Raw genomic sequence first — 24,399 nt, 5'->3', positions numbered from 1 at the left:
GTAAGGTAAGGTGAGGGGGTGGGGTTGGGGTGTGTTTATTAAAATAAATTAAAAAATCAAAGGTAAAATAGTCTTTTTAGTTAAGACAGGAACCAAGCATGTAACAAAAACAAACAGTAGGGACCTTCCAAGTTAAAAAAATAAGTTAGAGACCAAACGCGCAAATTACAATAACCATAGGGACCATTCGTGTAATTTACTCATATATATATATATATATATATATATATATATATATATATATATATATATATATATATATATATATATATATATATATATATATATATATATATATATATATACACACACACGTGTGTGTGTATTAGTATGTTCTAAATGCAAGTTCTTTTGGTAAAAACCTATTTTGATGTTACAATTTGATTATGGAATGGAAATAATAAGATGGAATGAAAGAGTACAAGTCTTGGCGCATTACGTGGCAAGTATAGCATAGGAACGCTATGGTACTTGAGGCAAGGATTGAGTTGCATAGAATAAATAGTGGCAACAACGTACTTTGGTTAAGCGTAGCTCGTCGACCTTATTTGCACTATGCGTATGAAAGTAGATTGGTACTAACTATTAGTGCGATTATTAGAAACAAAAGTGAAAAGTGTTGCGAATAAACATTGAACGCAATGCTTAGAAGAGTGGTATGCAACGCGTACGCAAAAATAGATTAAAATTAAGAAACGACCTTAAGTTGGTCATTTCCATCCTTCGCTTTCAAAAACACAGATGATGTGCGATTTCATCTACCAACACCTAATGGAAGCTTAGAGGAAGGAGATTACTAGGCTTAACCCTTAATTTCATTTAATCAAGATAAGTTACCTTCAATTATTCATCTTAGTTATGTCGTGTCTTGTGAAATTGGAAGATATGGTTAAACCCTAAGTACAACACCAAAAATTTAGAACGAATTCACAATTTTGATTGTTGTAATAGCTCTAATGAACCCATTACTATGTGTATATATGATTTTGTTGGTGGATTAAAAGGGTTGCTGATAAACCTAACTTAGTAAGTTCTTGGATAATGGAATTAAGTCCACAACCTAACTGATTAAGTCGTTTAGGGTGATTTAGAGTGGAAAATAACTCATAAGTGGAAGTATTAAGTTATATGAATAAAGTGGACATCATTATGCATCAAGGTGTTGTACCTTGTGCATTAGTGGGTTATATTTGTACATAAAGAGACATTATCTTAATGTACTAAGCCACATAAATGACTTGCTCATTCGGTAAAATTGAAATAAATGATGAGAACCATGAATTGGTTAATAGAAAAAGGAACTTGCTTGTGTGTTGTAAGATAGTAAGTTAGATGTTAACACGTATATACATGTATATATGTTTTAGTGATTGGATAAGAAGGGTCAAGCTAGGGAGTTGGAATATTGAAGTTTCGCCCATATAAACCTTAACAAGATGAGTAACTCTTAAACTATTTTGGTACTAATGAAATGCCTTAGTATGCATTTGTGTATGTATAATCTTAGAATGATGAATTACTCGTGTGTATGGTTTGGTGTTAACCTTGGATGGTGTATGTCAAGGGGGTGTATCTTATTTTGGTGATGTCATTGGTGAGCCTTATAAGGTGCTTTTAAGGCCTTACACATTTGATGTTAATTTTTATTGATGATTAATGGTGAGCCTTATAAGGTGTAATAATGCAATAACCATTGGTGTAAAATGATTTTGGTGATGTTGGTGAGTCTCATATGGTGTCATGAGACAATATCCATTTGGTGTAAATATGTTAACAATAATGTGATATGTTATGGTGTTATATGTTTTATGAACCGGTGATGAATGTATTTTTAAGGTTACACTTGTTAGTGATATATGTTATACAGTCTGAAACTCAATACTGAATGGGTTAGGCCAATTAACTTCACTATTGTTCCAGAGATATTGGTCATTTAGATAACAAAAAAATGGTTATTTTCTTAAAGTTGGTATAAACATTTGGTTATTTTAATCAATTTCTTTTCTTTTAATTAACTAAAAAAATCAATTGATTAACTTTTAAAAAATAAAATTAAATAGTAAACAATAAACATACTTGATAATTAAAAGCTATGCTAAATAGCTCAGATTCATGCTCTTAAAAGAGCAACACATACTTGACAATTAAAAGCTTGCTAAGTGGCTTAGATCCATACTCTTAAAATTCTAAACAGAAGACATACTTGACAATTGAAAGCTCCACTCATTCGATATTTTTTTGCTTACATATATTCCCCATAAATTGTTTAGATCCCTGCTCTTGAAATTCTAAACTGTAGACATACTTGACAATTGAAAGCTCTGTTCATTCGATATATATATATATATATATATATATATATATATATATATATATATATATATATATATATATATATATATATATATATATTTTGCTTAAATATATTCCCCATTTTACATCCCTTCACCGAATTTCAAAAGTAATTTTCATATTTTGCAAATCACGCCTGTAAAATAGTAATTTTTCGGAACCGTTTACAATTTTTCTTTTATTTTTTCCTAAACTTCTATTACATTGGAAATGAAAATTTGTTAAAAATGATATATTATGAAATGTTTCTTTTGTATTCGATTAAATGGTGGATTGGTCTTTCTTCAGTTCGATTAAATGGTGGATTAGTTTTTCTTCAGTTCGATATAGAAAAAGAAAATTGTCAAACCATTACCCATTTAGTCATTTTACCCATACAGATCTTAACACCTTATAAGGAAACAGGTAAATAAACTGGAAGGGATACTTTCATCAAGGCATTGCCATATTTGACTGATAAAAAAACATTACAACTTTTGTCCTATTATATCAACTAGTGGGTGTGGCTGTTCTTGTAATTTATTGAACCTGTTATTACTGAAATACGTCTTGTTTTATTCACATACGATGAAAAAAAAATGACAAAACGAAACCCAAAACAGAAACACAAATCGGTAGATAGAAAGGGACAAAAGGATTGTTAAAATGATCAAATGGGCTGAAAGTAAGAAATATTAAAACACATGTGGCCAAACTATAATGAAAAATAAGTAGTAAGCCGAAAAAAGGACAAAAGAAAGGCAAAAATAGTCAAAGGGACTTAAAGTGGCAAATACTAAAAGAAATGTGACCAACTTTTAATTACAACAGGTGAGGGACCAAAATCATCAAAGTATACACAAAAGGACCAAAATTATCAAAGTACACAAAATATTGTGGTAAATTCTTAAAAGATGCAAATATACTATACCTAATGACCATGTCTATTAATATAGTATATAAATATAAATTACTTGTACTAGTAGTTCTAGTTGTAGTTCCAGTCGGATGCATACAATCCAATACACACAAAAAACAGTACAAGATCATTAATATGTTAATCAAACCATATCAAATGATCACTCATATCACCAAATCAAACTACCAAAAACTTGTGATAAATACCCACAATTAAGCCAAATGAAGGAACAAAATGTTTCATAGATAAAGGAGTAGACCACATCCACATTCACTAGTCACCACATCATCAGTCATAACTGGCGTTCAAGAATTTCAACAGCTGGTTCCGATTATTTTCTGCCTTCTTATCCTCTTTTGTCTTGTCCAGTTTTAACAAAATCTACCAATCCAATCACAACAAAAAAAAAAAAGCAATGTACTTTGTAAAGTTGCCTAAAAATATAATAGCTCAACTGACGATCACTATAAGATTAGAGTAAATTATAAATTTGGTCCTTGTCCTTTACCTAAAATCGCATACTCAGTCCAAATTTTGAAATTTTCCCAACATCATATCCATAAATTAGGTTTTTTTTTGGGGTTAATCTAAAAAAAAACCTTATATTTTGTGTTTTTTCCGGATTAAACCTCAAATTTAATTTTTGTCTGAAAAAAAACCTTGTATTTTTTCATTTTTCCGAAAAAAACCCTCAACTTTGTATTTTTTTTCAAAAAAACCCCAACCTTCTAAATGCTTCCAAATAAACCCTCAACCTTTTTAGTTTTTCTTGAAAAACCCCTCATATTTTACCATTTTTTGTAAAAAAAATGTCTAAAAGGGCCAGATCAGAAAAAATGAAAAAACACAAGGTCTTTTTCAGGCAAAAAAAATTTGAGGTTTAATCTGGAAAAAACACAAAATATAAGGTCTTTGTTGAGATTAACCCTTTTTTTGCAGATATGGTCTCTGATGGCTTCAAAATTTTGGACTAAACTTGGATGTTTGGTAAGGTACAGGGACCAGATCTGTAACAAAATGCAAACTTGAAAACAATATTGGGACAATTTCAAAATTTGAACTGAAGTTGAGATTTAGAGTGAAGCATAGGGACCAAAATTGTAATTTACTCTTAGGAATAAAAAAAATAGCAACAACTCACCTTTTTGCCAGAAACTGCACTACGGCGTACACCATCATCTTTGTCACGACCCAGAAACTGCAGGTGGAGGATGAGTCAGATTGGTATAAATTAAACCAGTTGTTGTGCACATATTTGTTTATTTTATTTTTTATTTTTTTCAACTTTAGGAAAATACAGAAAAGCACTTGTGCTTTCACCATTTAATCAATTTAGTTCAAAACTGATTGTTGTTTATATGGATTAAACCATTATACGATAATAACAATTATAAAAAAGACAATAGTTCAATGGCAAAATTGATAAAAAGTAAAAGTTTTGTGGCTAAATCGATAAAATGATGAAAGAGCATTTGTGTTTTTTTTTTTTTGTATTTTGCCATGCTAACGAAATCGGGGTAAGGGTAACTATAGAAAATGGGTTCTTTTGCATGATAAAAATGTGTAGTGATTTTAATCCTTAGAAAAAAAATAGTTAAATGGCTTAATAGATAAAAAGTAATAGTTGAGTGGCTAAAATCAATAAATACATTAGTTCAATGGCTAAATTGGTAAAATGATATAAGTATGATGCAGTTGTTTGTATTTTATCATGATATCAAAACCAGGTAAAAAAACAAAGAAAAAATTGTTTTTCTAAATGGTCAAAAGAAGAATAATATTTTAATCACTACATAAGATAGTTAAGTAGTTAAAAACCTAAAACGATAAATAAGAGAGAAAAAGAGAAATCATGCTAATCCATTTATCCACCTTCCAAGATTTTCACAGGTTTCACCTGTGAAAATCGAAGTTTACTTGCGAAGAAATTAAAAAATTAAAAAATAAATAAATAATCATGTTTTTTAAAGTTTTGTGTTAGAAATCTTGAAGAACCATTTCCACAGCAAAAGAGCAACAGTTTAGTGGATAAATCGTTTAAAAAAATAGCACAAAAGCTAAACTGATAGAATAATAAAAGTAAATTGTGCTTTTTTATATTTTGACATGATATCAAAAACCATATAGTCCAGAAAGTGGTCAAAAAAACTAACAGGGTTTAATTGTTACAGAAAAAAAAATAATAAAATAAAAAAATAAGTAACTAAATCAACAAAAATAATTGGCTAAAAAAATCACTGTAAAGTGTCGTAATAAGAAAAAGATTGAAAGTAGTCAAAGTACAACGCTATAATTTGGTATATTTTTCACAATACAATGCTTTAGTAACAAAAACTCTAAATGTACAATGATGTCAAAGAAATAAATGAAAACAAAATGATATAATGAAAAAATAAATAAAAGTACATTGCTATTTCTTGCATTTAATCTCCTTTGAAAGAAAACTAACCTTAGAGAGTTGAACAGGGCTGCTACTACCATCCTGCTGGTTCTATAAAAGCTCCCATTGCCAGGACAAAATCCAACATTCAGACATGCCAAATAAGCACCCATTCATCATGTCACAGACCCCAGCTCCAATTTCAAAGAGCCAATTCATGAACAAAAAAAAAAGGCAGAAAATATCATAAGCACCATTCTAATTTGTTCTAAATAAACAATAATTAAGTATCAAACTAATATTTACACAGTGTCCTACCTCCTTCACTTTATGTTTCTCGCGTTTGTGGTGATGCCTAGCCTTCCCTTTGTCTTTATCTTTTGGCTGAAACAGAAAATTAAAAAAGATAGAAGAAAAAAAGTCAAACATAGTGACACAATGGTTGACCATATCTTGCTTGTTTGATAGATGCCAACCTTTTTGTGTCTATGTTCATCTTTATGTTTGCTTGAGCGATTGGATGGTCCATCTTCACTGCTAGATGAACTGTAACAAGCAAAATCCATCTTTAATCATTAAGCCTTAAGCCATGAATCATTAATGTCTGTATTCTATGTAGATATACTGATATAGAAATCATTAATGTATGTATTCTATTTATCAAATTCGAAGCACATAGAATAGGTTAATGGCTTTGCAGCAGCTGCAACCTTCAACAGTTACAAAAGTTTTAATAAAATCGATTCATTCGGGAGTCGAATCGCATGAAAAAAGTTGATTTTCACATCTGAATCCATGTAATGCTCCATACACCCTGATTAACGATGGAAAAATGTTCGATATCCAAGCAATCATGGATGTAGTCCTTTTTACATATATGTGAAATTAACCATGAACTCTAATAGAAAACAGTACAAAAGGATAAATAAATCAGATTCAATTTAGGATACCGATAATAAGAATAGCAGCTGAAAATACCTGTAGTCCTCGGATGACGAAGACGAGGGACTACGCCTACGACGACGTTTCGTATGCGGACGGCTTTTCTTGCTAATCTTAAGAGAGTTCTTTTTGTGTTTATCGAGGTTTTTATCTTTACGGCGGCGGGAACGACGGTCCCGATCCGAGGAAGAAGATAGATCGGAGGATGATGAGGTGGTTGATGTTGAGGCAGCCATGGATGAGGAAGAAGGGTTGCTCGGTAGAGGAGGCGAAAGCGTGAAACAAAGCTGATTTCGTTTCTATAATAGGATTATACAAACCCTCGAGTTTATTAAAAAATAAGTACCTATATAATATAAATTGTATGGAATATAAAGATGTCAAACATAAATAGTTTTTGAAATAAATTTTAAAATAAATACAAATAAATTTAATAATACGTAGCTAATTGAATTTATATTAATAAAATTTGTTAATATATTATAAATAATTGTTATGAATCATAAAATCCTAAAATGTATTGTAACTTACGTATATATTAAGAAAAAAACCATAGTGATATTATTAGAAATGATATATAACAAATATATCAAATAAAAATTGGAAATGATTTTCTAATATGTTTTAATTATATTTCATATTTAATTATGATAATATTTTTTATAAAATATTTTTAATTATGATAATATTTTTTATAAAACATTTATCATAATTAATGATATATCTGTCTTACGAAACCTGATTGAAATCAATGTAGTCATGATGAACATTAAGTAATGAAATATGTATTTATTGGTTATTTGGTAAAAAGTTACACATAATAAATTAAGCAATGAATTGAACAAGAATCTATGACATAAAATTACGAATGAAACTATATAAAATAATATTATTTTGCCAAATGGATATAATATTAAATTTTCTATTATTCAAATATAATTTTTTAAGTTTCCTTCTCTTTAACATCATTACATAATAAACTTTTGATATTAAATTGAAAGTAGATTGGAAATTTGTGTGCTATATCCATATGGTCTATTTAGGTTAACATTTTCCTTGCCCCCAAGAATATATGTAGAATTATTTATCTTAAATGTATGTTTGCTATATAAAAAGGGAAAATGTCTCAGAAGGGTAACCAACTATTGAGTTTGTTCTCATTTGGTCCTTTTCCTTTTTCTATATACTTAATATACCATCGAACTTGTTGTTTGTGTTTACCATAACTTTTTACTCATTTATAGCAAATCCCACGTCATCTCCTACTGATATTAATGATTTTATGAGATTCATTTTTGCTTCTTTTCAAAACATAACCCACGAAAAAACATTATTCATACATGTACAACTTTGTAATCCATTTGAATATTTATTAGGGGAATCTTGACTAAGCATGCGCATTTCATGACTACATTTACATTTTCAATCAAATGATTTATCGTATCATGGATTCTAGACAAGTCTACAAACGAGTGGAATCACAAGTGCTGTGATTTTTTAGTTAATTAGCTTTAAGATCGAATTCATGGGATGAGATACAACATCAATATGTACAATATCATGCTGCTTTGCAGACACATCACCATAATATACCTTGAGGTAAACATTTATGCTGATAAATATACATCTCATACACAATCATATCCTTTTGAAGAGAGGTGTTGACAGTTAACCACAGTAAGCATAGCATAGACCATGTTTTAACGAAGCTACCCCTCTTAAACGCTCTTCATATACGTTATAGCCACAGAAGGTTGCAGTCTTTGATAATTTTGCAACTTTAATTTCATTTAACTTTTCGGGGAAAATGACTCAGGAGGGTAACCAACTGTTGAGTTTGTTCTCATTTGGTCCATTTCCTTTTTTTGTACTCAATATACCATCGAACTTGTTGTTTATGTTCACCATAACCCTTTGACCAGTTATCACAGGTCAAAAACCGGTCAAAAGGGTTATGGTGAACACAAACTACAAGTTCAATGGTATATTGAATACAAAAAAATGACAAAATGAATATAAACGCAAAAGTTAATTACCCTCAAGAGTCATTTTCCCATATAAAAGTAACAATAATAAATAAAAAAAATATATTGATAATGTGACATGGAAAATTGATACAGCGTAAAACAATATTTTTCATAAGAAAATTTAAATTTTAAAAAAATGAATTTCAATAAAATTAATTCAATTTGTAAATAAACAATTTCAAATTCTTATGATGAATATAACATTGAATTTTTTATTATGGAAATTTCCTTTGTTTTCGTTTGTGTTAGGGTCGTGTAAACAATATTAAATATTTTAATATAACTAATGAAAAAGGGTTAATTTGTTTTAAAAATGGGGATATTACAAAGTAATATATGTAGATAACTAAAAATAATGTTAATATGTGAAAATTTTGAATTTGCGTAACTAAAGCCTAAAATACTAATTCATATTTTTTTAATTGTATTACATGTAGTATATTAAAAATATATACTAATTAAATGTCATATAATATAAATAACATTAATATTGTAACATACAAGTATAATATTATAATATCGTATTTTATCATATAAATGAAATAACTATTATTTTGAAAGGTATTCATCTGATCATAGTTTGATTTTAGTTTAATATTGTAAAAATCATATACTCGTTAAATAGGTTGGCATTTAGTAAGGAATTAACATAATTATAGTTGGCATTGTCATTCCCATTCTCTTTTTGGTGTTGTGCCAATTAAATGAAAATAGGAAACATTAGAAATTAACTTTGACAAACGGGAAAAAAATAATTTTAAAATTCCTAAAAAATGGCATTGTAATTAGAGAGCATATACTCCTTAAATAGTGTTGGCATTTAGCAAATTAAAGATCGAACTAACTGAATTATAGTTGGAAATGCCATTTCCATAATTAATAGTGTGAAAAAAATAATTTTAAGAATTTTATAAAATGATGTGTCAAATTCAGTAAATGTAACACCGTAAATTTTCAATTAAAATTTTCATTTAAAATAATTATAGCCTTCGCTTGAACCGAAGAGAGCGATGCGAACAGTTCAGTAGGCCGCAGATCAAACCCTTAGTTCAGTGTCGGGTTTCATAAGTACTCTCGGTCAATCATATCATTCTCCAAACGGGATGGGGTGTAGGCACGTTTATTGGAGCAGTTGGGAAGAACACCGGCCTCTTTCTTTTTTCAATCGTTAGAAAAAGGAGCTTGGTCAGCATTTGAACAACCAACCTGACATAAGGATTATAGCTCGCCCACTTAGAGCAGATGGAGATTCTCGGACGGGGAAAAGCGGCACTCGACATCTATTAAACAAGACCAAGAACAAAGCCATACCATGCCCTCGGGAGAAACTAGTGATGATTGCCATGAATGCAGCCCTCGAGGACGTGTACAAGAAGGTCTTTGCCGATTCCTATCAACATGGTAGAGGGGCGTGAAAAGGTCGTGGAGACTTTGACCGAATGAATAGGGATCAATTGATAGAGATTTTTTTTAGGAAGAGAATCCAGGATGAACGCTTTTTTCATTCGCTATGTGCTGACTGGATGCGTACTCGCGTGATCAATCGATGGAAGGGGGAATTGTGTGAATGACAAGACCGGCCTAACCTAAAATGGGTCCTCCCCCCCCCCCCCCCCCCTGATGGCGAATCTTGATTGACTGACACTAGGAACTGATTCGGAGAAAAAAGAAGCATGAGATAGGCGGCGGAAGAATTTCCGATAGCGAATTACTTGACCGGGCGCTTGGGAAGCTATGCAAAACCTGAAAAAAGGAATCTGCTTTCCATCTTTGAGCTCAGAGGTTATGATCGTCTCCTCATTTTTGAAAAAAGTATAGCTGACTCATCAGCTGAGTGGTTCGCCTCTTGTCCACCTGAGTTGTTTACTTCATTTTCCGACCTGGAACCTTTCGCGATTTCGGCTTCCAGTTTAAACATACCTAAGATCGAAGAAGAAATCAATTCTGAAGGGAGTGGCTGACTTAGCACTATTGAGTCTGTGTCAGCGTAGTAGCAGTCATCCCTTGAGATATAAGGATACATATAGATCCTAGCATTGGCTGTGATTGCTGCTGCTATTTGGACAGCACCACAGTAAGAGATGATGGGAATAACAAAACATAAATTTTGAAATGAGACGACTCTTTCTTGAACTATATGAATTGTTTCATTATTCGTTATTTCTGGGTCTTTTCATTATTATCATAGAGCAAAAGCTCTAGAAATGTTGTTATCGATTTCCTTCCAAATTTTATAGTGTTCTATTTAGACTTACATCACAATATCTTTTTCTTCCTCATTCTTATTTTGGTTTTCGTCTCACAGATCTTGGTTCGTGCTTTATGGCATTTCCACTATAATAAGTGTCGGTACCAAAAAGGTTCTTTAGGACCGACTACAACAAGCTCACGACTCTAATAGAAAGAAAGGGTAAGCTCTCTACTCTATTTGCTTGCAATGCTATGCCTATCAAAGTAGGCGAATGCTTCTGTAACCTTAGACTCGTTACGCTGTTCGACTGAACTCGTTGGCTCCACGTCCACCGAAAGTAGGTAACCTTCGTCACCGTTGGTTCCCGTAACCAAACCTTTCTTATCTTTTTTTTATTACCGTACCCCAAACCGACATAGGTGAACAAGTAGAGTATACTAGGGCGCTTGAGAGAACCATGTAGTGATTCGAGACTCTTTACATGGATGAAAGCGATCGGGATGTGAACTTCTCTTTTAGATGCACCTATCCCTCTATTGATCAGCACTTGTTAGTTGGCGTTAGGATGGGAAATCAAGCAAGCTCTTTTCTCAAAGCCCCGATTGAATCCTTTTTTTCAAAGCCAGTGGAACCATGGTGAAATCCGTCTTTCTTGATCCTAGTGTTGTAAGACAGGTAAATGCCACGTGGAGAACCCACTTTTAGTCAATAAGAGCCCTACTTCCCTCGAAAAACCTCATCACTGAAATTCAAGCGCAAACCCATTTCTTAGTCATCGGGCTGAGCACACCTTTGGTACTTCAGTAGGGCGAGCTCTTTGATAGTGACTTTCGTTGGCTAAGACCTCACTTAGGATGAGTCGTGCGGGCCCAACCCTAGTCAGCAAGCTTCAAAAGTCCTTTCTCCTTTCTTTTCCGAAACTCAAATAGAAAACTCTCCCCATGGGACCGGGGTTTGAGGTTGTCATACCACTTTCATCCGATATCTAGTTTGAATTCTAAGACCCTCTTTATGAATTATAAGGCCCTCTTTATGCTCTCAAAGACCGGATTTTACAGAACTGAGATTCCATAGGCCGAAACGAAGCCCTTTCAAGGTAGAATTATCGCATATTTCTCATAACATATTTCACATAAATCTCATTTATTTAAATTACAAATCACAACTCCATAATTTTTTGATTAAAATCCAGGATCTTCAAAACATAACTCTTTCACTGGTGTGTGTACAATCAAGTTGGTGCCTTCCTGCGATCCTGAGAAAACCTGAAACACATAACACATAACACGGTAAGCACGAAGCTTAATGAGCTCCCCAAAGTACCACATATATCACATTAGCCCCTCGAGGCTATAACACTGTAAGACCCTCCGGTCTGTGTGTCTTAGTGGGACCCTCCAGTCTCATGGCTCGTTGGACCCTCCGGTCCGGTCTGGTTGGGACCTTCCAGTCCCATGGCTCGTTGGACCCTCTGTTCCGGTCTAAGTGAGAACCCTCCGGTCTCATAGCTCGTTGGACCCTCTAGTCCGGTCTCAACATCACATAATATAGCACAAATATACATATCACATAAAAAATACACAACTCAAGTAAGCACATAAGACCCTCTGGTCACACATAACTACCACTCTAGGTAAAGTATAGTGAGAAGACTCACCTCGACAGCAAACACACATCCTCGTACTCGAATCTCGAACTAGCCACCGCCTACATATAGGGTAGTTATCTTAATAAATACTCGATTCTCGACTCTAAGCAACCAAAAGTTATTCTTCTCTCATTAACTCTTGAATTGGATAAAAGACCATTTTACCCCTCCATGGTCTCCATTACTCATGTGTGACCAAACCCTAAAGTCAACAGAAGTCAAATTCGAGTCAACAGTCCATGTTTGACCCGACTCGTCGAGTGCACTCTTGCGGCTCGTCGAGTCCACTCGTTTCCTCAAAAGTCTCAAGAAGGTCCAGCTCAACTCGTCAAGTTGACCCCCAACTCGCTGAGTTATCGCATAATCAAACCCATCGAGACAAACCCTCACCGACTCATCGAGTCAGGTCATGGACTCGGCGAGTCCCTTCGATTTGATTCCTCATTCAGACGATTTCAAACAGATCTATCACTCCAAACACTAGATCTATCATCTTAAGACTCAATAAGCACGTAATCTTCGATCTTTACGTTCATGCATGATGTTATTGCTCTAAAATGCTAATACAAGCCCTTCATGAATGATTAAGCCCAAAAACCCTCATATTGATGAATAAAGTTGGGACACCTAGACTCTAAGGACCTCACAAGGTCTAGATATGAGGTCTAGACTCTTTTGATAACTCATGCTACTCAAAAACCCAAACAAAAGTTTGCAACAAGCCCTAAAACTTCATAGATATGAGATCTATCCAAAATAAGAAGAAAGATGAAGACTTCATACCTTCCTCGGGAGCTCTGGATAGGAAATTGTTGGATCCAACAGCTTCACCTCCAGCTCCTTGCTTGATAACCTCAAGGGTGTAGGGTAACTGATGAGGCGGAAATGGGGGCATAAGTTCCCTTATATATGCCCCAACCCCGGGAAATTAGAGTTTCTCTACCCATAACCAACTCAGCGAGTCTGCCTCCCAACTCGTCGAGTCCATTCATTAAATCCCACAAGGCAACTCGACCCTACTCGACGATTTGGACTCCCAACTCGTCGAGTCACTCCATAAACCTCAAAAATTCAATCATACGATAACATACCTGAAATTCCGGATGTTACAATAAAAATGTGTCATTTGGCAATATGATTTTTATTTATTATGCTAGATATATTGTTTTTACAAAAATAGAATAATCTAACTAATAAATACAAGAACTATAAGATTACTTAAAAACCTTAAATCATAAAAGCTTTACATAGATATAACAGATAAACAAGTAATAAGTTGCGCTGCTAACTATTTTTTATGACAAAAATAATTCTTTTAAAAGCAACATCCATAGATTTTGCATTCATAACATTACTATGTAAGACATGTTGTACTCTATTAAGGAGCTACACAATATTTGGCACAAGGAAAGCAAAAGGATCAAACGAAAAAAGTATAAATATTTATTGATTTTTAATGCATGCTTTCTCATGTTTTGCCACTTTGCATGAAGCAACTTTTAAAGTAGTCTGACCCATAGTAAAATCTTCACATCCCAGGCCCACAAGATGGGAAACCCTCGTTAGATCCACATATGTGTTCTTCCCACTAGTCCATCAAAAAACTAAAATGTCAGTTGGTCTAAGTATTAGTCTTCTTTCCAACGGGTCAGTTAGAAAATTCATAGGTGCCTCTTTCTTGGTAAAAACCTCAGCGAGACTAAATATATCTAACTTGGGAGCTCCCTACAATGAATTTCATGCTCCCCAAAGGAGTCTAAACATGCCTTGTGGAAAAACAGAGCATGTCTCATCAACTAGAAATAGAGGGATCAGAAGGCGATACTTGAGGGTAACACAATACTCCACTAGCGACATATTATGGCCAATACCGTCAATAGGAATAGTCATAAGAAAATCATGATTATGTAGTGCCCTTACACTCAAAAACTGCTTTCTGCCAAATAGTCATGTCGAAGCGAACTTCCATGTCTTGGACAATTTTTAATAAAATTGGCACTCACCAATGAATGTTGGGCTTTTGGAGGGGTTGTCTCCTTACTAGTGAAATCGTTGAAGTCAAAGCCCGGAATCGCATCACGAAGACAAGCCAAAGCACAAACATAATTAGAATCTTTACCACATGCCACTATCTCATAAAATGTGGTCTTCTAACACCCACGATTGAGCTCGTGAGGCAACAAAAGCATAGGAGGAAGCCTTTACCGTTCATTACATCCCCAAACCACCCAACCTAATTGGTAATGAAGCAAGTCGCCATTAAATGTCCCAAAAGAAAGGACCCCTACAAACCACAATGTCCTCAATCTTCCCATGTAACCCTTTTCAACGAGCAAATTCGCCTCCTCCATGTGAACGGGTTGGCACATCCTTAGGTTAACGAAAAGTTTGGCAATAACCATAAAAGATCGAAGAAAAAGGAGCTCACTATGGGGGTTACATAACTATGGAAGAAGGCGCATCAAATCAACAGTGTTGGTAGCTTTCTTCATGACTAACTCGCTAATAAAACTCACATCTCTACTAACAGCTCCCCAAGAAGTTTAACACCCAATAACATTCGCCTAATGTCAACAGGGAACAAACTTGCATGAAGCTTCCTATGTAACAACGTGAATTTTCAAAACAATTTTTCATTTTTAAATCACATTTTCAATCATCAAAACAATATTAATCAAATTGTATTCAATGTCATTATAACAAACAAATGCCAAAATCTCAAAAGATCTCAAATACGTAAATCTTCTCAGTGTGTACGGATCATGCCGACACCTTCCTGCGGTCCTCGCTAGTAACTGAAACACCCAACACAACAGCTGTAAGCATAAATGCTTAGTGAGTTCCCTAAAATACCACATACAACACATACACCTTTCCAGGGGACCTTCCGGTCCAAGTGTCTCAGGGGACTTCCGTCCCGAATCCCGGTAGACCTTCTGGTCCTACCTGTATCAACCTTCCGGTCCGTAACCTCCTGGCCTTCCGGTCCATGTCCTCTTGACCTTCCGGTCCATATCATCTTGACCTTCCAGTGCTCATCATGCATAGCATACATAACATATACATATCGCATATCAGCATATAGTACATACATCTCATAGCATATAAGACCTTCCGGTCACACATAGGTACCCTTCTAGGTACAGTATAGTGAGAAGACTCACCTCGGCTATCTTCGGCAATCTTGCACACGTATACATTGATCTTGTTGGATTAATGTCTAAGTCCATAACTATAATTGGTAAGACTTGACCCGACCCGACATGGTCCATTTGGGTTGCATACCATCATGCACTTGGATAGACTATAATGAGAGAAATAAGACACTTATGGTTATTAATATATTATAAGTTCTAGTATATTAATAATAAGAATAATAAGATTATTTAATTAGTATTTATCAAGAATTAATCTAGGATTAATTAAGTGATCAAAAGAAGACTAATTAAATATATGGGTTGATTGTGTAAATCATCCATACTTGTATAGTGAGCTAATGCTCCATGGATAATCAAGTTGGGCTAAAACCCATAGGATGGTCCATGGATGCTCCATGGTGTATTTGTACCCATGGATCATGGAAATGAAAGGCCATGTCAATTAGGGTTTACATGGTGTAACCCTAACTATATAAGCATTTTATTCTTGACCAAAATCGGTGACTAGTATTATTCTAGAGAGGGCTAGCCGATTTCATAAGTTGTAAGAATTCTCTCAAGTTATTCCAAGTGTTTGGTGATTGTGATTCCATTTGAGGTGTCACACTTGGGGCACTAGGCACTCAAGCTTCATGAAGACATTCTACACCAAAGAGGTATGTATTCTATCTTGCTATAGTCATTGTTTTGTATGCTAGATTAGGATAATACCTTGGAAGTTCTTATTTGTATGTATAATAGAGAAAAACATAGATCCAAGGTATTTAGGGTTGCATGTACACTTAGGAGTGTTAAAATGCTCAAAACCCAACAGTGGTATCAGAGCCTAGGCTTGTTTTCTTGTTATACTTGCAAAACTGCTTAAAAAATCGAATTTGGTGCTGTCTGATCATCAGACTCGGTGAGTCCATCAGAGGACTCGGCGAGTCCATGCCTAAAATGTGATGAATTCGATCCAACTCGCCGAGTTGGTTCATGCACTCGACGAGTTGGACCCCCAGACAGCATATTTTCGAGTTTTTTTGGCTAGAAATGGACTAGGAACATTACCCTAAGTTGCTTTTGAACTTATAAACTTGTTTTTGATGTGGTAATGTTCATGCTAATCCATTTTCAAAGATAATCGTCAATAGATTCATGTTTTGTATTAGTTTAAGGTTTAGACTAATTACATGAAAAAGTTTGATTTGAATTATCTTGTTCTTATGAGTTGCTTAGATTAATAGAAAAGTTAATTGAAATAGTTGTTTTCAATCCATTTTAATCTAAGAGTTGAGTATAAAATGTGTTTGTGTAACTTCTCCTCAAGATACATGAAGAGTCACATTAAAGACTCATAAAATTCATAAGAGTTGGCAATGGTTACAAAATGAAGAGTCTTGTGTCATTGAATAATTTTTTATGACTCCATAACTTGTCCTCAAGTTATGGAAGTTCAAGAGTCACTTCATTAAAAGAAAAATATGTAACCATAATTAAATCCATAAGTTATAAAATAAAGAAAAGGTTAGTTCTTTTATTAGTTTAAAGTCTTCCATAACTTGTCCTCAAGTTATGGAACTTGAAGAGTTTTTGGATTAAAACTACTTTAAACACATAAGTTATGGAATTAATTAGTTTTGAATAGTTTCAAAACTTGCCCTCAAGTTTTGGAATTTGAAAAAGGTTTCAAGTATGAATACTTTAATTCCAAGTTAGCCCTTAGAAATTTAAAGAATTAAAATTCAACCCTTATACTTTATAATATTATAAGTTAATAATATATATATGTATAAGAGTAAAGTCAGTCTTACCGCTAGTAGGCCTCATTCACGAAGCCGGTCTATAAGGTGGGTATAAGGTTGTTGCCTATAAAATGGCAACTTAATGGGTGTCCACTCTCACCCACCGCTTGCTTGACTGGTGGAGGGTCGTTAGCCGAACGGGGTTGACAGGACTATAATTATCCCTTCATTAAAAGTATTAATGATAAATACTAAGTAACTAAACTCTTATAAATACCCAATCTTAGTTACTTAGGAAAATGTGAATAAGGTGCTAATCCATGAAATTACACTTTGCACTTTGTTTAAGTCGGTTAGTGGAGCGTGTGTGGTTAACCGGCACACTAACTTGTATTTAACAAGGTAGGCAAAGGGTAACTTAATGTTTATCATAGTATCGGTGGAGCGTGTGTGGTTAACCGGCACATCGATTGAGGGGTAAACACTTAAGGGTACCAAGTAATTTGCATGGTTACTTCACACCTTGTTTTGTGATCCTCGGCATCCCAGTCACAAAACCTGAAGGGCACACTCGAGATTGAAACATGCCTTTGAAAGGTTCAATGAATCTCAAAGATCTAGGAGTTTCAAAACCAATTAAAACCTAATAATACATTTCGTTTATCTTGGTGGAAATTGGTGAATCGTCATTCACCTACCTTCAAATATTTTATAGCTTGGATTACGGCATACCTCTTCTAAGTTATAAAATAGTTTGTTGGGTCCTAGCCTTAATATTTCATATTGGGTGTCATATTAAGGACTTAAAATCAACTATCTTGAATATCTCCCAAAAGATGTCTGGTTTAAACACCTATGATCTTCCCAAATCTCTTGAAACAAGGTTTCCTAATGAAGATGATGTCCCATGGATATCATACGTCTCTCACCTCCTCCAATTATTCTCCCTAACCCACAAGTTCTTGAAAAGTTTAAGGTCACTCAAGCCCTATTGGCAAGGCAAGGTCTAGGTGTGGTCACATCTTGGAGATGTAGTCACATATTGACAAGCCGGGAGAGTTGGGTGTCAAAGTCTTGAGAAAGTTGGTGGTTCAATCACTTTCTAAGTCACATAGTGAGTTCCTTTGGGACACCTATGAAACAAACTATGACAAGACCCTTAATGATCTTATCTATTTGCTAAGATCAACTTCCTAAAACTTTATGGACATTGACAATGATGACATTGGATATCTAGTAAAGCTCTCTCTTCCCAGTGGATAGGGATCGGCCATAGTCAACTCGGTTGACCAAATGGTAAAGAGAAAAGCTAAGTCTGTGATAGTCTCGTGTACCATTATCAAAGGGTCCATATGTTTATATTGCCAAAGGAAGGGGTATTGGTTGCAAAGCTGCCAAATTTACCTAAGGAAGTTAAAGTCAATAAGTTTGACTCTACTTCAGGTAAAGTCCACTATCTAACTCTGCTAAGTTTTGATTCTGAGATTCCTGATACATGATGTGACTGGGTCACATGGTGATGTTTTAAGAGTCAAAGAAAAAGTGAAGAAACTTAAAGAAAGAATATGCTGAATCTGATCGCATAGATGGATTTCTATCGCGTAGTTTGAAGATCGGATTCTTGAGCTACTTCTTAGGAGTTATGAGATATTGCTTAGGAACAGATAACAACAAGTTTTCATATGGATTGTAAGGATAAGAGTTTCCGCAAAGTTTTAAAATAAAAGAAAATTTTTTGATTTTATTTATTTTAAAATATCCTTACAATGGCATTTGAGGAAAAATTGTTGTTTATAAGATTCCATTGATAGCAAGAGTGGAAGTATGAAATTGATTCTTTCATTTGTGGTAATGTCTAAATTTACCAAATAAGGAAAGATTCTCATCACTCAAGTTTCAATTGGACTGGAACTTGGGATCATGCAAGTTGTATAGTATGATGAATGAGAACTTTCAAATATTGGAAAAATTAAGACTAATTACTCGTTCACATGGATGTGTGAGTCAAGTGAAGGACTAAGGGATCAAGTACACATTCTTGTGCACTGGTCAAGTCCACCACAAAAGATTGATAAAACTATTCGTCATAGTTTACAAAAGCTCAGTAAATATGATTATACTTACAAGCTTAAGTGTAACTCTGAGACATTGGAAAAGGTTCCAATGTAAGGCAAAGCGAATAAGAAGAATCAAATTAGGCAGAAGGATAAAAGTTTCTCAAATCTGAAAAGATGGGAGAGTACTTTAGTATCAATTTTGTGATCATCTTAATGATTAAGAAACCATATCAAAATTAATTCTCTAAGGAAATCTTATTCTTATGACTAAGAAGAGGGAACTTGAATTATTGAAATTGTTAAATCAAGAAGATGAGTCATACTTCATTCCAATACAATTCTTAGAGTTATACTCTAAGATTGTAACTTGAGTGACATGTCTTAAAGAAGGTTTAAAACTTTTGTACATTTGAAATTGGTAAGTTGTGATGTTTTGGATAAAACAAAGACCAACTAAGGCCAATTGTGTGAAGTGTTTGTCTTGATTAGAATCCACACTATCTCTTGGATGTTTGACAAGGGCGTCTTATATGTCAAGAGGACAGTAGGAGTCTTAAAGGTCTTGAAAGTCTCAAGAACTAATCAAGAATAGAACCTGAAGTTCTTCACTAGCACACGACTTGAGGTTTATAACCTATCGTGTTCACATATTCTGTACCCATTCCAGTTAAAGTTGGCTTTGCATATAAGTTCTTAGAGTTCTCAATTGGTTGCATAACAACTTGGAAGCAATGGCAGGCCCTTGAGCTGCCAGGTGGCAAGAAGTTAAGATTGAGTTCAGTCCACATGAGTTTGGATTTATCATTATCCTTGTCTTGAGACTATGGTTTTGACAATTCACATGGATAAGAACACATACATCATTAAATCCAAGTGTCATAAGGTTTCTCTCCGATTCATGAAAATGATGGTGAGGAAACACTTTCACTAAGAAGATTTTAGCTAGATAGCAATTGTGATATTTGCATTCTCAAAGTCGTTAGTGGTGTAACACCCAAGATTTTGAAAGCCAAGAAATTAAAGGAAACCCTAAATTTAGGAGGGACTCGGCGAGTCCAAGGAAGGACTCGGCGAGTCGGAGCGGGGTCCGGGTCGAGGAGTAAGTGACCAACTCGGCGAGTCGGACAAGTGGACTCGGCGAGTCTGGTCTGTGCGAGGAAAACCCTAAATCCGGGGCTTGGAGCCTATTTAAGCATCTTAATCTTCTTCCTAGGGCTCCTTTACAGCCTCTTGCACCCAGAACGCCGCACCTTAAGCCCCCATTGTGTTCATTCAAGCTTCTAGCCATTTTTGAGTGGGTTTAAGGAAGAAGAAGGAGTGGGAATCCTTGAAGCATCAGGGAGTGGCTTTGGATCTGAAGTTTGGGAAGCATTTCAGAGCATTGGAAGGTATGAATTCGTTTCTCTCCTCCATATTTTTCCTTGGTTATGAATTTTGGGGCTTTTAAGCCATGTTAAAGACCAATCTTGAGCTTGAGGTCCAGATCTGAGGTTGCTACCTCAGATCCATGTTTATTTTGGTATGTAACCCCATAAAGTATCAGCCATTGGGTGGAAATTGGAGTCTCATGGTCCTAAACCCTAGCTATGGGTGTATTTTGCCTAGATCTCACTCTCTACACGTAAAGTTTGCAACTTTACATGGGAAATAGGCTTGGGGAGGGTAGATCTATAGTTTGGAGCTCATGCATGACTCGGAAGTCCTCTGCATGTAAGTGGATCTTAGTGGACTCGACGAGTCCTTCGAGTGGACTCGGCGAGTAGCTTGAAGATGAGGAGGAACTCGACGAGTGGGATGAACAGCTCGTCGAGTCGGATGAAGATGGGCATGAACTCGGCGAGTTGGATGAACAGCTCGTCGAGTTGGATGAAGTTTGTCGTGTGCTCGGCGAGTCTGTTCTTAGACTCGGCGAGTCAGGTCGAGTGGTCCCAAACCCTTCGAGTTAAGACTCGAGTCAGCGAGTCGAGCCAGGACTCAGTGAGTTGGTCAGGTCAGGAATCGGGAATCAGTAAACTCGGCGAGTCAGGGGCTGACTCGGCGAGTAGAGTCGCGAGTGGAAGGACTCTGGATTTATGAACTCGGCGAGTCAGTGGGGTGAATCGGCGAGTAGGGTTGACCTGGAAGGTTGACTTTGATCAGAGTTGACTTGGTTAACCTTTGGACGTCAGTTAGACTAAGTGTTATGTTGATATTGGTAGCTCAGGGAGCTAGCGGAGCCGCAGTTCGGAGTTAGTGGTCAGGTAGCGGTCAAAGGGGTTAGCAGCAGCAGTTCAGCAGTATCAGGTGAGTTTCCTTCCAGTAGGAACGGGTCTAAGGCCACAATGCCGGCCCGTTTAGCTAGCAGTAGTTTTCGGACTTTGATCTGATACAGTAGTTAGTATGTTTGATGCCTTCGTGGCTCAGACAGGAATTATGTGTTATGTGTTCCGGGCTACGGCCCGATGTAGTATGCAGTATACGTGTGTTCATGCTAGTTGATATGTTTATGTTATGTTCTGCTCAGTCAGTTTCCGGACTTCGGTCCGATGCAGGGGGCAAGGCCCCAGTTAGCCCGGACTTCGGTCCGATGCAGGGGACAAGGTCCCAGTTAGTCCGGACTTCGGTCCGATGCAGGGGGCAAGGCCCCAGTTAGTCCGGACTTCGGTCCGATGCAGGGGGCAAGGCCCCAGTTAGTCCGGACTTCGGTCCGATGCAGGGGACAAGGTCCCAGTCAGTTTCCGGACTTCGGTCCGATGCAGGGGGGCAAGGCCCCCAGTTAGTCCGGACTTTGGTCTGATGCAGTGGGCAAGGCCCAATATGTGCTTTATGTGTTTCGTGTGGTTTGTGGTAGATTGGGGGAGCTAACTAAGCTTCGTGCTTACGGTTTTCAGTTTTGGTTTCAGGTACTCGGTTTTCAAAAGAGGAGCTCGGGAAGATTGCAGAGCACACACCATAGTCAGTTAGCCTGGGAATGTTTGACTCTGATAATGATATTATGTTTTGAATTTAATACTCGAAAGTTATGTTTGACTTATGATACGTTTTATAAATCCAGTTTTAGTAATGTTTTAAAAGAAATTTTTTTTAGTCGTGATTTTTGGGTCGTCACAAGTTGGTATCAGAGCCTTGGTTTGAGGGATTTGGGCGCACTCCTGAGTGTGTCTGAACTCAAACTAAGGAAGTGGTATAGAGTTTTCAAAAGAAAAATCGTAGTTACAAAAGAATTTTGAGAAAAGAAAACAATTTTAGAAAAATGTAAAGAGAAGAGTTTTAGAAAAAGCAAAAAGAGTTTTGAAAAGAGAAAAGGGTGTGGTGCATGCAATCAGCCGAGCTCAAGTAAGTACTCCCAATTTACCCATACAAGTTATATTATGATTATCAGTATCGGTTTCAGTTTCAGTTTCAGTTCCAGCTTCAGTAGAACAGCATGCTAGAATAGGACTAAGGATCTAGGATGATGCCTTATGTGCCTGATTTATGTGTTCAGTTTTATGAGAATTGCATGCTAGTATTGAGTAGACAGCAGTAGGATAGCCTGTTTAGGTTATGCCTGGTAGCGCGAGCTTAGCATTGTATGCTAGTGTAGCTTCTTGTTATGAGAATAGTTTTGCCTGAGTACGTTTCCTTTATCCGAATGCTGCTTGCTTTGTGCTTTGTGGGACTCTGAGTGATGGGAGTTAGCCATTAGGTGAATACATCACATCACATGTGATCAGGGTTGAATAATCTCAGAGTGTTGGATTTGGCCCTATTGCGCAGCTCTTGTCTGAGTCCAACCGTTGTAGGGGCGAGTCTTTTACTTGAAGGATTATCTGAGCCTCGTTACATGTGATGGTATTCAGGTGGTGACTAATTGGCATTACTAGGGGGCTTTCAGCAGCTGAGGACTGTGTGGGTAGAGTCAGAGGTTCCCTAGGGCAAGCTTAGGATGAGAGTAGCAGAGATCAGTAGAAGAGTAAAGGGGACTGGGTGGAGTTGAGGTAACTCTTGAGGAAAGTATGGATAGATGTGGAAGGTAGTAGGGGCCCATACTACTGAAAGCAGAGGATCCGTACTCGATTCAAGAGGGGCCAAGACGAAACCAGGGAATGGTGTAGTGAGTGAGAAATCCCTCAGCAGTAGTGTGTAAATTGATCAGGATTTTGTTATATTTTCAGCATGGTGACATTGCGCGAGCTACCAGTTAGCAGTTCAGGTGTCGAGGAGGGGTCTGGCTCGGGCTTCGGAGCCGGGCAGCTTGATGATCAAATGAGGGATTTCATTTCCGCAGAGATTACGCGCAACATCATTGATCGGACTCCAGTGATTTTCGGTTCGGTTAGAGAGGCCATCGTGGAGCTCATGGACAGTCATCTTGAGGCCTTTAAGGCCGGGTTAGTTTCAGGACAGATTGGGGCTCGTCTAGGTCCCAAATCTTATGGAGTTCAGGGATCCATCAGGGAGGGAGATCCCATTTCGAGTTCCTGCCATCAGGGGGCAGGGGTGAGTGGGGAATTCTGTCTCCAAGAGAGACCATTGCATGATTGGATAGTTGAGGAAGTTTCGCGAGCCATTTGCGAGGAGCTGCCCGACATGGTTGTGAGGATCACTGATAGATTGATAGCGAGGCTTCAGGATCAGACATCTGTTGTTCAGTTAGCAGGCGTTGCCGTTGGGGTAACGCAGGAGCGAGAGTCGGGCAGGGAGTCAGAAGGGAAAAGGAAAATTGATGAGACTCAGGTAGCCACAGGTTCGGGTAAGAGGCCCAAGGGTCCAGATTTGAGGACGAGGAACTATCAGAGCCGCAGTCGATGCGGGAAGTGCGGAAGGACGCACATGGGTGTGTGTAGGCGTAGGAGTGGTGGCGATGCTGGGTGTTTCAAGTGCGGCCAGATTGGTCATTTTAGCAGAGACTGTGTTGTTACCATCGCCCAGGGGCTTGATCCGTTATGTTTCCATTGCAGTCGGAGGGGCCACAAGAAGGCCCACTGTCCGAGTTTGTATCCAGCAGGGCAGGTGCCAGCTCCTGCCCTTGGGACTTCGAGTACCGCCAGCAGTTGTCGA

General features: G+C 36.5%; 1 protein-coding gene across 1 annotated transcript; it reads right to left on the bottom strand.

The window, feature by feature from the left end:
- Positions 1-3,259: 3,259 nt before the first annotated feature.
- On the bottom strand, positions 3,260-6,899 carry LOC111884235 (uncharacterized). Its single transcript, XM_023880550.3, has 6 exons — positions 6,609-6,899; positions 6,107-6,176; positions 5,949-6,014; positions 5,700-5,741; positions 4,392-4,448; positions 3,260-3,631 (listed from the first exon to the last, which is right to left on the bottom strand). Exons 1-6 carry the CDS (start codon positions 6,806-6,808, stop codon positions 3,539-3,541), a joined length of 528 nt encoding a protein of 175 aa, XP_023736318.1. The 5' UTR covers positions 6,809-6,899; the 3' UTR covers positions 3,260-3,538.
- Between the last annotated feature and the right edge of the window lie 17,500 nt (positions 6,900-24,399).

Source organism: Lactuca sativa, chromosome 7 (genome assembly GCF_002870075.4).
Source record: "Lactuca sativa cultivar Salinas chromosome 7, Lsat_Salinas_v11, whole genome shotgun sequence".
Lineage (NCBI taxonomy): Eukaryota > Viridiplantae > Streptophyta > Magnoliopsida > Asterales > Asteraceae > Lactuca > Lactuca sativa.
Note: the sequence above shows the minus strand (reverse complement) of the source record. Positions and strands in the feature narration are given on the sequence as shown.